At 40.5% G+C, this 12,512-nt stretch overlaps 1 protein-coding gene across 1 annotated transcript; it reads right to left on the bottom strand.

Moving 5' to 3' along the window:
• Positions 1-190: 190 nt before the first annotated feature.
• On the bottom strand, positions 191-8,477 carry ankmy2a (ankyrin repeat and MYND domain containing 2a). The gene is made up of 10 exons (XM_064349912.1): positions 8,243-8,477; positions 7,107-7,171; positions 4,903-5,041; positions 4,708-4,806; positions 3,937-4,097; positions 3,034-3,248; positions 2,611-2,746; positions 2,198-2,332; positions 1,856-1,985; positions 191-1,254 (listed from the first exon to the last, which is right to left on the bottom strand). Exons 1-10 carry the CDS (start codon positions 8,307-8,309, stop codon positions 1,112-1,114), a joined length of 1,290 nt encoding a protein of 429 aa, XP_064205982.1. The 5' UTR covers positions 8,310-8,477; the 3' UTR covers positions 191-1,111.
• Between the last annotated feature and the right edge of the window lie 4,035 nt (positions 8,478-12,512).

A 12,512-nucleotide genomic window follows, 5' to 3' on the forward strand; every position in this document is an offset into this window, starting at 1 on the left:
TGAGCGGTAGCGTCACCGATCGAAACCAGCCTTCGTGTGGTCAAGTCCAATTCACCACCAAAAAATCAGCCGGATCGACGAAGGCATTTTCTGTTAAATGAGCCGAAACCAAATTGTTGACGGACGACATAATGCCCCTCCTGCCTCCTACGAAGGCCGGGGGCATAAAAAAAAAAACCTCCACAATAAATAAACTAGAAATCTTTTTTTATTGGTTATCCACATATTAAATATTTTCCAATATTATTATTAACAATGGCCAGTCACCAGACACATCTGCACAGTTAAGTACATTGATCGTGATTGTCTAATTATTTTTGTACATTAATGTTCTACATTTTCAGATCTACATAATCCGAAGGTCATGGGTGTAGCTATATAGCTTTGTGTCAGTGCATTACTGGATTTTCAATTATGATTCGGCCAAATAAGAAATGTTCAAACGAATGGCTACTGAAGATAAATGGCAAAGAGCAATGCATTGGCTTTTGCTTTATACATGATCAGATATTTATCATTTCCATGTTGTACAGTAACCTTTGCATTTATGCAAGAACCTGTAAATCATAATTAAATTATCTACCTTCAAAAGGGACCAGTAAACTGTCATCACACGTTATCCCACAGGAACATGTGTTGGAAAAAGCACAAACCTCATTCAGGTAGCAAGCCCACTTTACATTGAAAACTGTGTCTAATACACTCAGTTCAGCAGCCACACAACAAACACAGTGAACATACCTAAATTATTGGCCAGATTTATAAGTTTGTAAGCCACTAATGTGAAAAACAAACTAAACCATAATGACTGAGCAGAGATAATGTTCATTCTCTGTTTGACTCAGATCTTCCCTCATATACAGTATTGATGAGTTGCAATGCTTCAGTGCCAACTTCCCATCAGCACTGGAGCAAACCCTTGCCATGTTCCCCACAGTATGAAACAGTCTGGAAGTTTCAGGGAGTCCTGTTAGCTGAAAATGTCCTCAGTGTGACCCAGAAAACTGGATAGTTCTGCTGTTTAGTGCAGGCCAATCATCCTCCATGGGGCTACTGTCACGCAGGTGTGTGGGGATTAGTGGGCAGGACTCAAGTCTCCATATGAGTGGATCTAAACCTGATTGGTTGACTGGGGATCAGACACTTCTGGGTCAGCCTGTAGGTGGGAGGAGCCAGAGGGTGAACCTTCCTCTTGTCCCACAGAGAGGTCCTGCAAGGAGCTAGTTGTGTCTTCTACTGCCTCATCGTCTTTGGCTGAAGAGAGAGATAATGCATCAGTCATGTGACAACCGTAGACCCACATACTAACAAAATAAATAAATATATAAATCCTGCACCTGCACTTAACAACTTAGGAAAAAACCTACCCATTTTGCACTCTCAAAAACAAAGCATTATCAACTGTAATTTTTCAAGTGTCAAAAAGCCTCAAGACAAATACTGGCGGTCCACACTGTTTGCACTGCTGTTTAGGCAGGTCAGGATAAGTTAGGGAAGTTTCTTTATTGAGGTCAGTAAGTAGGCTGCGTAATATAAAACGCCAACACTGTATCAAACAATCATTATACACGTTTTATTACACAAGAGCGGGTGCAGTTTTGTTTCATTGCGCTGCTCCCTCTGAAACTACCATTTCCTCCGGACCCTGAGACACACGAGTTAGAGGGGCAGCTGTGCCGAGCCTTATTAATGGTCAATGCGTAAACGTCGCGGGATATGCACGTCACCCTGGATGAAAGCATCAGCAAAGTATATAAGCAAGTTTGCTGACAACAGAGCATTAGAAACAGCGATGCAGCAGTAAAACACGCGCATGTCCATTTCTTTCAGATGGACAGCCTGTCATATTCCATACCATTCTGTTCTTTCTCCATCAGTTTGGCTGACTCCGCCTCCTGCTTTTCCCACTGGTCTTTGAGTTTCTTGCAGACCTTCTTGTGCGTGAACCAGTGCAGCTTTTGGCAGGCTTGGTCACAGTAAATCACCTGGGAACAGAAACAGAGGCAGAAGAGTCAAGCATTTCATAGGCCAGTCGCCTCAGTTCTCATCCCCCTACATTCTTCTCTCTGCTAATTAGACTATATTGAGCACGGTGTCTGAATGGCATCTACAGAACATAAGGAATGGTATGCATTCCTGACATTTTTGGGAGCAGTAGGGTTATCGCAGGTTGCTCCCACAGAGTCGTAACAGTTACCTGCTTTTGCAGTTTGGACAGGCACCTCTTCTCCGCTCCCTTTTCTCCACAGGTGGTGCAGAACTCGGCATCCATGAAGCCCACCTGGCCCGTGATGGCCTGAGTCAGCACGGAGAAGGCTGTGGGGTCATTACCCTGATGCAGAGAGGAAAGCATTCAGAATCTGTCACAGGGTGCACACTAACATCAGTGTCAGGCACTGTCAGCAGAAACCATCTGGCTTTGCCTCTAAATTTCAAAGTAAGATTTCATCAGAACCACCAAAGACAACCCAAGACTAAAGAATCCCGCCCCCCCCCCCCACCCCCCATTTCAGCGTAAGAAATGACATTCTACACTAACATGCTGAAGGGAAGATGGATTGATCACACTTTAAAATGCACACAACCCCACATTCATTACAAAACACTCACAATTTCCACAGGTGCAATGCTTCGAACCAGCTGCTGAAGCAGGGTCGCATCACAATATGGAAACTTCCGGATACATTCACGGATAAACTTCTCCTGATACTGGGGAAAGCCATCGCTGTCACGTCCTTTCAACAGGCTGGAGGAGGAAAACACCAGCATTTTACTTCAATTGCTCTTTATTTACACTAATCACAAAAACAAAAATAACTATTACTATGAAATCAGTGCTCTGCAGGAATATTCAGAAGGAAAGTTTATTCTGTATGCAAATTAGTATGATATGCAGTACACACACGTAACAGATTAAATAACGAATAAACCAGATATTTGTCAAAAGAACCAGCAGTGATATTTGCATAATTAAATGCAAATGTAAATACGAACAGGGTGGAGCACTGGTCATGGCACAGACACTAAACGGACCTTTTAATGAGACCGTCCAGCTTGTCCTCTCGCTCCTTGAGGAAGGCCTGGCATTTCTGCAGGATGCAGCTGATGTAGTGCATCTTCATGGCCAGCACCTCGTTCATGTCCTGCTGCTTCACACACTTCTCACAGATCAGGTCCATCACCCTGAAGCACTTTTCCAGAGCCTCCACGTCTACTAACAGGGGATTCTCCTTCACCAACATCACCATCTGAGGCCAAAGCAAAGAGAGAGGGAGGAGGAAGGGTGAGAGAGGATGTGTGTGTGTGTGTGTGTGTGTGAGAAAGACAGAGAAATAAAAAAAGGAGGTGCAAAGAGGAGAAAAGCAGAGAGCAAAGGCAGTGAGGGAATTAGAGAGAAGGCGTGAGAGTGAGAGCGAATGGAGGAGAGAGAAGAGGTGCAAAGAGGGTGATAAGAATGGGGATAGAGAAAGGGGATACCAACATGTCACTATCCATCTGTTTCAATCAGAGAAAAAGAAACAGAACTGAGCCACACTGAAATCACAAAGGGAACAGAATGGCACAGGCTGTTCCACACTGATATAACACAGGAAACAGAATGATGAGGGCTGTTCCACAGTCATACAACACAGGGAACAGAATCAGACAAGCTGTTCCACAGTGATAGAACACAGGGAACAGAATGGCACAGGCTGTTCCACACAGCTATAACACAGGAAACAGAATGGAGGCTGTTCACAGATAACAGGAACAGACAGACAGCTGTTCATGATAGAACACAGAACAGAATGCACAGCGTTCACAGCTAACACAGGAAACAGAATGATGAGGGCTGTTCCACAGTCATACAACACAGGGAACAGAATGACACAACCTGTGCCACACTGATACAACACATGGGATATAATGAAGCAGGTGTGTTGTCAGAAGCAGTACCTTGACAGGGTTAAGGTTAGTGCTCATTATGATCTTGTGCAGGGGTCCTGCCAGTTTGGGAGGTAATTTGGGCTCCTTCTCCAGCCCCTGGGGCTTTGTGTAATACTCCAGTCTTGCTCGGGAGAAGAAGTTGTTGATCACGGTCACGCAGTCATGCTGGCCTGCCAGAGGGACCGATCAAATATTAAGAGTGAGAGATGGCTTATTTATTTTATTTTCATTTAGTTGACTTGATTTTGCTAATTTATGTATATACTGTACTCTGCAGTGCAACATATGAATAGAAAATAATTTTCATTTAAATAATTGAACTAAAATCCAAAAACCGAAGTATTAAAGTATTAAAACTCTAGGAAAGAGAGTTGCGTAGAAAGTAACACTTACTGACAGTTATTAATAGGGGTATAAACCACAGGCTTCACCATGACAGGATACAATTTTGATTCTAGAGGCAACGGTTCGAAATTTGGCAATATCACAGATTTTACTATGATACAATACGGAAACTGAAATTATTTTTTCCAGTATGGCTTTTAATATTATATATAGATCTTTTCTTACTATATATGACCCAGCTAACACAATCCTGTTATAATGTACTCATATATCCAAAATGCTGTTGAGAGTGCAAGAACTTATTGACATCATGTTTAACAGAAGGAAAAACGGCACTAATGCAAGTGATGATGAGGCTGAGTGAAAAACGTAAATAATGATGTTGGGCAGTGTTGCTAGAGAGCAAACTAGCATAAGATAATGGTAACCTCTTACCCACGAACGCCGCCATCTGAGCCGCAGTCCGCCCGACCGAGTTCACCACGTCCGTTTCGGCCCCGGCGTCCAGCATCATCCAGGTGATGTCGGTCTTTCCTGTGGGCCAGTGGGGGGGGAAACCGGTGCATTGTGGGAAAGCCACTACCTACCACAGACAGGACGCTGGTGTTCCCGCGGGGCTGGGAGCCCTACCTGAGAGCCCGGCGAACATGAGGGCCGTGTAGCCGTGCTCGTGCTCGTTGCAGTTGACGTCGGCCCCGTGCTGCAGCAGCAGCCTGCACATGTCGGCCTTGCCCTTGTACGCGGCGTGCATGAGCGGCGTCATCCCATACTGAGAAGGGCAGAACCAAGCAAGAAAGCAGGCATGCATGTGAGAGGGAGCGGACTTTTCTCACTGTGCTGCTGAGCACCAGAAGGCTGTAGGTGCAGAACCGGGATTCAGTCCAGCTGCGGGGCACTTTGGCAAACTAGCTGACCTGACTTTGTGCGAGCTAGCCAACATGTGAAAATCACGCAATACAGGTTATAGGCTAATCAAAAATCATGATCACCACTGAATAGAGATAAAATCTTTTCGTTGAAAAGCAAGTATCTGAGATGAGCCAAGAATCTCCTGGCTGTGAATTTCATGGATTTGCAGGAGTGATGTTTTGCAATGTTTGAAATAGCCTAATTATTCACAAACTGCAAAGACAGCACGGAACATACAGTCCACAGTGTGTAGTAGTTCCTTCTCTTGTATGCTAACTTAAACAGTATTGGGGAAACTTTTACTAATCAAATTAAAGTGAAGAAGAACACTATCAGTGATTTGAAAATCATGGATGTGCTATCAAAAACAGTTCTCAACTTGTTACACAGTAATTTACAACTTATTTTTTTCTTGTTACAGACAACAGTCAAGTACTAAAAATGTAAATGGTTAGATACAACTTATACTGATAATACCCATTGTACAGGCAATTCCTTGGTAACATAAAAACACTCAGGGGCAGATATTAAACATGAAAAACCGTGAATTTTGACTGCAGGGTCAAAACAAGCCATACAAATATGTACGCATACCATTCCTCTCAATAAAACTAAAGTTTCATTCAAAAACAGTCAAGGGTTTTCAGAAAAGGGTTTCACATGTTGCCTATGTTTTACAACAAAGGGCTGACTAAAGAAACAGACAAATCCTGCTCTGAAGTCTTGGAGGTAAAAAAAAAAAAAAAACAGCTTTCTTAATGGTCAATTCTGGAATTCATATGCAGACGGATTACTCAGCCTCAACATGCTTTAATGACGAGAGCCAATGATTTAGAGTCAAGTTCACTTTACCCGCACTGCGCCACTTCACATCCCACACCATTAAATGAAAGTGTGGCAACTAAACCAAAGAATAATATTTAAATACCAGAGGGAGTACTGAAAATGTCTGGTTTACATTTTAAGACATGTTTTCTGATATATTTTGGTTATCTCCATGAAAGAGAAATTTTAAGGTAATGGAATGACATCACAGTAAGAGGACATCAAAAATCACTCAAACAAATCCAAAGGTTTTTCAGCCAAAACAGTTTCTAAAAGACAAAATGTGAGCGTTAATGAATTCTCTTGGGTCTACAATTCACAAAGCTTCAGCCATTATTAAGTTCCTTCTCTGGAAATTTACTCAATGAATTTCAATTTTTTGGCCAAATAGGCAAATACTTCATACTTATTTTTAAAAGTATGACAGTGCTTATAAATGTTACTAAAACTTTATATTCTGAGAATATACACTTTTCTCTTCTATTTGACAGAAAATCTGATGCAATGCTATGAGGGGAAAAAGCCATGATACTGGTGAAGAACAAGCAGACAGAAGGCAATCCACTGGAAAACCAGCCACATCTGATTTTGACATAAGGACAGACAATCGAAAACTGCTGTTTTTAACTATTCTACTCCCTTACAAAAAGGTACCTAGGGAAACCTGCATGCTACATCTAGTGGTGCCTTGTTATTATAGTCCGCCTTTAAGTGCTATGCCTGTCTTCCACGTCTTGGCCACATGTCCACAACACAAAAGAAAACATATGTCCACTCAGAGTGTATGCATTGGTTTACAGTACAAGCAGCTAGCAATTGCATAACAGGATATGTGTACAATACACACTAAAAAGCTAAATATGACCATTGCAGTAACTTATACCACAACAGCAATTATTCCACTCTAACAGTGAACAGAATTAGCCAGACCTCTGGTACTATCCTTACAGTGACCTCACATAACTATAAATAAGGATGTGCTCAATGTGGCTGCTAAAATTAGTTTCAATTAAGTTGACAATGTTAAGCCACTGCACCACTTAATTATGCATCTGTATTGTTAAAATGTATGTTGCATTTTTTTCAAACTTCATTCTTACCTCATCCAAACAATTGACGCGTACATCTTTGCATCCAAGCAACCTTGAAGCTTCTTGGACATTCCCTAATAAAAACACAAATCCCAACATAAGCCCGGTAAAACATATACATCACCAGGGAACATACCGATCATATAAACACATAAGGAACAGTTACTCATTTACTTAAATGAATTATGGAATTAGCCGAACAACATCCTCAGTAAGGGTTTAAAAAGCATATTTTTTTCTAATTAATTTACTGTAAATTAGTTTATATATGGTTAACTTTATGTCAGATATATTCAACTGTGAGGACAAAACTAAAAAATCGGAGAGACATTTGAATATGAAGATTGCATATAACTAGTTATCTAGTTAGCAAACCAGTGTAAGCATCAACGTTACACTATAGCCAGTTTTTCCAATATACATAGACAACCTGCTGTCAACACTACTTGTCGGCAAGTCATTTCAGTATTAGTCAGCAACAAGCCAGCTAGTTAGTTATCATCATTACCCATAAAAACTACCTTGGCAATTAGAAAATCCATTCAAAAATATCGGTATAAATATTACAGATAACAGTAGTTTTGCCAATGTTAGACTCCAGTACGCCCACGGTTAATCGAATTTACTTTACTCACAGTGAATGTAGTTGCTAAAGTCAAGATTATCTAGTCAGGTAAAGAATTCTGACATGGCAACGTTAACTACTAGCCACTTTATGTTAGAACGTATATCTAAATGCTACCTACACTGACATGTTAGCAAGCTAGCTAACAGACAAACAAGCTCATAATAACGTTACGTGTTTAAATTGGAGCTATCAAATTGGCTGCAAGTCAGCCAATTATCACCGCTAAACTAAAGACACCGAAATGTGAAGCGTGGCTGGCAATGCATGAACTCATGTCACGCATGGTACGGCCCTTCGGCGTTGGTCCTGCATAGCTAGCCAGGTCGTCCATCATAACAATTTCTGAGTAACTTAGATCTACAGTACTGTCTGTATCGGTTCCACAAAACCACAAAAATACAAACATATTATGAATCTTGTCAGGTAGACAATGGCTATAGTAGCGAGCTAATAATAATAAGCTAGCATTTGTTTAGCTAACTTGCTAACGTAGGGCTACGTTAGACAATAATATTACCTGCTGCTATAACCTGAAATAACTCCTTCTCCGCGGCTGAGAGGTCTCCCTTTTTTGGAGAGGCCATGGTAAGCTGTCCGTTGACTAGTCTTTTATTTCAAAATTTTCAGGCTGTGATAATTTTGAGGAAAATATTGGCTAACTTAGCTGGCAGGCCATCTAATAGGCTGCGTAAAATTGCGTCATCCCCAATCTCCTTGTCCACCGGTTCAACCATAGACCGTAGAAGAACTGAAAGGACTGAGCTCTTGGAATGTACCACTCTACAAAGGAAGGGAGGCATAACTTGTAAATACATTAAACACCTCGAAATATGATACACTTATAATTATAATCTTATAATATGCAGTAGTACATTATATTGTACAAATTAGAAAGACACGTTTGCATTTTTAAACGTTTGGAATGATAATGTAGTTCTGTAGTTCTTCCCTGTTGATGTGAGCTTATATGTCAGGGCTGCACAATTTCGGTACTGGAAGGCAGATTTCCATGCCGGTTTTTGTTCCAACCAGTACAAGTTTTCTGACACCTCAGTAAACAACGCTAGTACTTGAGCACAGCAAAATCCTTAAGAAATACTTCATGTGGCTGCAGCTGGTGCTCTTGCAAATGTAATTTAGAGATATGATTGAGCTGATTAAATTATTAAGAGCAGAAGTTGGCACAAAATCCTGAAATGGATCTGCCCTCGTTGTGCTCTCCTGTTGAATGTCCTGTCCCAGCTTTTCAGAACCGTGAAGTAAACCCTAAACAAGGCTGTTATACTCATCAGATGAGGTATGACAAGGTCCAACCAAGGGGTGAAGGTAACCCACAGTTTGGCATTTCAAATGATAGATAACCACATTTTGGCATTTAGCAGATGCTGTTATGTGAATGGACTTACCTAGGTGCATACATACAGAATTTGATAACAAAGATGCTGATGCTAAATTATCAGGATCACATAGTAATAATTGAATACATTATCTTACAACATAAATTTAGATGCCATAGTAGGAGCAAGAAGGAAATGAAGAATGCAACATTAATAGGAAGAAAATGGGTTAGTGATATATGGATATATTAAGCATTGGTACACATAGTAACCCTTTGCAAAATGTGCATCACCCAATGAGCCAATTTGCAGTTTAAATAGGTGCATTTTCAATTTGTGGCAGAAGATGAAGAGTGATTTGCTTTCCTGATTGTTGTGGGGAGCTCATTCCACCACTGGGGCAGCCAGGATAGAGAAAAGATGAAATGGAGAGAGGACCCCTTCATGGAGGGGACAGTAAGGCCACAAGTGGATGTGGAAAGGAGTGGCCTGACAGGAGTGTTAAATCTGATAGTAGACTGCTGGTAAGAGGGTGCTGTTCCAAGGCCAGGACAACAGATTATCTTTTAATTTGGTCTACCGACAGGATACAGTGAAGGAAGATGAGGAGAGGCATGTTATGCATATATTTTGGCTGACTGTAGATGAGATGAGCATTCTGAATGAGCTGGAGGGGCCTGCACCTGCAGGGAGACCCAGCAGGGGGAGAGTTTGTTCAGTTAGAATAACGGCCTGAATAATTGAGCTTTAGGTGGATTAGATAGCATTCATTGTGTAAAACATACCTGTAGCATGCTGATTACAGAAAACAAGCTGGACTTTACCAAATATCACGTTAATTACGCAGCATACTCTGTGTATTGATATGAGCTTGAATAAAATTTAAATTATTTGATGGATTTTGACTGTGGTCTCTCTCATAAAAGGTACGTTCCTCACTTTACTTCTTTGTATTTCCATAGAACATGCCAGTTCAGCCACTTCAGTCCCCAGGTTGGCTAAAATAGAAAAGAAACTACTGGAAGAACAAAGGGGTCACTGTTGGATACTATTTCATTGCTGATTCCCCACACAATTTATGCGTTTGGTCACAAGGGGGCACTCCATCCTCTTGGTAAATTAAAAATGTATTTTCAAGACACTTCTCCATAATCATTAACGATCATCCAGCAGGTCTCAAAACTACTGAGTTTATGCTAACCTTGAAATGAACCTTGAAAAAAGTTTATGAGCACTTTCTGGGCAGTACTATTGCACGGTAATTCTGCTCAAGACTGAACTTGCATTGTGCATCAAAAGCCAGCATTTTTACTGTGACACTACCAAGCAGTGACAGTGTTGTCATCAGGTGGCTAGATTTTTCCAGTGCCGGATGTGTTTGAAATCTCAGCTGAACATTTCCAGTTGAAAAATTAAGTGCATTTACACAACAGAAATGCTGTGTTCTCTCTAAAAGTGTTTGTAGCCAAGAAATTGCCATCCTAACATTTGGGAATGACTGGTGTTATAATTGCATATTCATATCTGAATGTTAACTTTAAATAGGAATAAGTAAATATGTGAATGACTGATCATATAAGTTCTGGAGTACGCATTACTGCCATTGTAGATCTACAATCAGTTCATTGTGTGATTACATTATTTTCATACATGTCTTCAGTAAGGCTTCGAATACTGAAATTTCCACAATTTAACCCAGATTTCTCACTTGTGCATTCACATCTATGTAGATTTTTGTACAGCGGTCTCCATCTTCAGTCCTGGGAGACTATCTACAGGTTTTTGTGGTGTCTTCTCAGCTGCCAATTTAGGCTATTGTCTTGAGTGGACAATAAGTCAGTTGCTTAAACACTGAAGTGTTGAAACATACCAATGCAGGTGATGACTAGAACATAAAAATACTTATCTCCAGTCTTTGAAAATCATATAGAGAAAAAGTTTCAAAAAAGAAGCTTTGTTTTTTCTGTATGGCTCTTTATGTATTGCCAAGGGCTGTTTCCTGCTGGTAGTGTTCAGTGAGCAAGGAGAAGATGCAATAATAATAATAATAATAGCTTTATTGATACAGCAACTTTTAAATGCTTAAATGCAGCTCAAAGTGCTTTCCAAGCATAATGAAATAAAATACAGAGGTTACAGAGAATGGTGAAATAAGCAGAAAGCCCAGAAATGCTCAAATAACAGCTGTTTACAACAGTAGTGTTCAGAAAGACATCTCTGAACACAGAACACAGCTGTAATGGTGTGGGGAATGTTATCTTGGAACACATCAAGCCCCTAAATACTAACTGAGAATCATTTGAATGGCACAGCATACCTAAGCATTGTTGCTGACCATGTGCATCCCTTTGTGGCCACAGTCTACTCTTTTTTCAATATTTACTACCAGCAGGACTATGCACCATGTCACAGTCATGTCAGAAAGTGCTCATCATCACATGTTGGTTCCACAAACATGACTGTGACTTCCATTTACTCCAAATGGCATGCACAGGCTCAAGACCTCAATCCAATAGAGCATCTTCAGGATGAAGTGGAACGGGAGGTTCTCTGCATGAGTCAGCATGGGCCAAAATCTTTAAAGAATGTTTCCAACACCTTGTTTAACTTATTCCACAAAGAAGTCTGGCTGTTCTGGAGGCAATGTAAGAACGTTTTGTTGGATGATTCTGTGTGAAATGTGAACTAGAAAAACTAGTTTGGTAGGCCTCAGGCTCTACTCACAGGTTAAATATGGGTTTGTGCCTCTTCATGAATTCAGACAACAGCAATCCTGTATAGGTGATGCCAAAACTGCAGTGAGAACAAAGAGCAAGGCCGTTAACAGCTATTTTAGGCTCTGTCATAATTTTCCGAAGAACACACTATTTTAACGATTTAAGTGCATTATTACATTTCGTTGTCGTTGCGGAATGCTTTCCTTGTCTGAATGACAATATTTGAAAGACAAATTCATTTTGAAGGTACAGTAGGTAAACCAGATTCTACTTAAATATTTGTGGCATGGCTGCATTAGGCTCTTGTCATTCCAGTCACATTTGATCTGTGCATGCATATGGTATATCAATTGTTCCCCCACTTTTTCATATTGAACTAACTTTTTTAAAATATATATTTTGCCATTTATGCTTTTTACAGCTCTTTTCAACAGTAAAGGTAAAATCTTTACATTAAAGGATTTAGCCCTTGAATCACAATTTGGGGACCCCAAAATAACAAGAAATGCTAATGTGTGTCTCTGCCCATTACACCATTCCCATTGACTCATATTCAGAAAAACAAGCTGGTTGTCAACTGTATTTCAGTTTGCCCACATCCTTATCCATACTGGAAAGGCCTTATTAAAGGAGTAAAGAAAGAACAGGATCACAGAGGAAATCAAAATAAAGAATTTTTCCCAAATAACTTCTGGCTATTCCATTTTGGGTGGTTTATATGAGGTAAAAGCCA

This window comes from Anguilla rostrata, chromosome 1, assembly GCF_018555375.3.
Source record: "Anguilla rostrata isolate EN2019 chromosome 1, ASM1855537v3, whole genome shotgun sequence".
Taxonomy (NCBI): domain Eukaryota; kingdom Metazoa; phylum Chordata; class Actinopteri; order Anguilliformes; family Anguillidae; genus Anguilla; species Anguilla rostrata.

Excerpts from the sequence above, each read along its gene's own strand:
- ankmy2a (XM_064349912.1), bottom strand. The coding sequence starts at position 8,309 with ATGGCCTCTCCAAAAAAGGGAGACCTCTCAGCCGCGGAGAAGGAGTTA. Across the intron at positions 2,747-3,033 it reads CTGGACGGTCTCATTAAAAG|CCTGTTGAAAGGACGTGACA; the intron begins GTCCGTTTAGTG and ends TTCCTCCTCCAG. Across the intron at positions 1,255-1,855 it reads GATGGAGAAAGAACAGAATG|CCAAAGACGATGAGGCAGTA; the intron begins GTATGGAATATG and ends CTCTCTCTTCAG.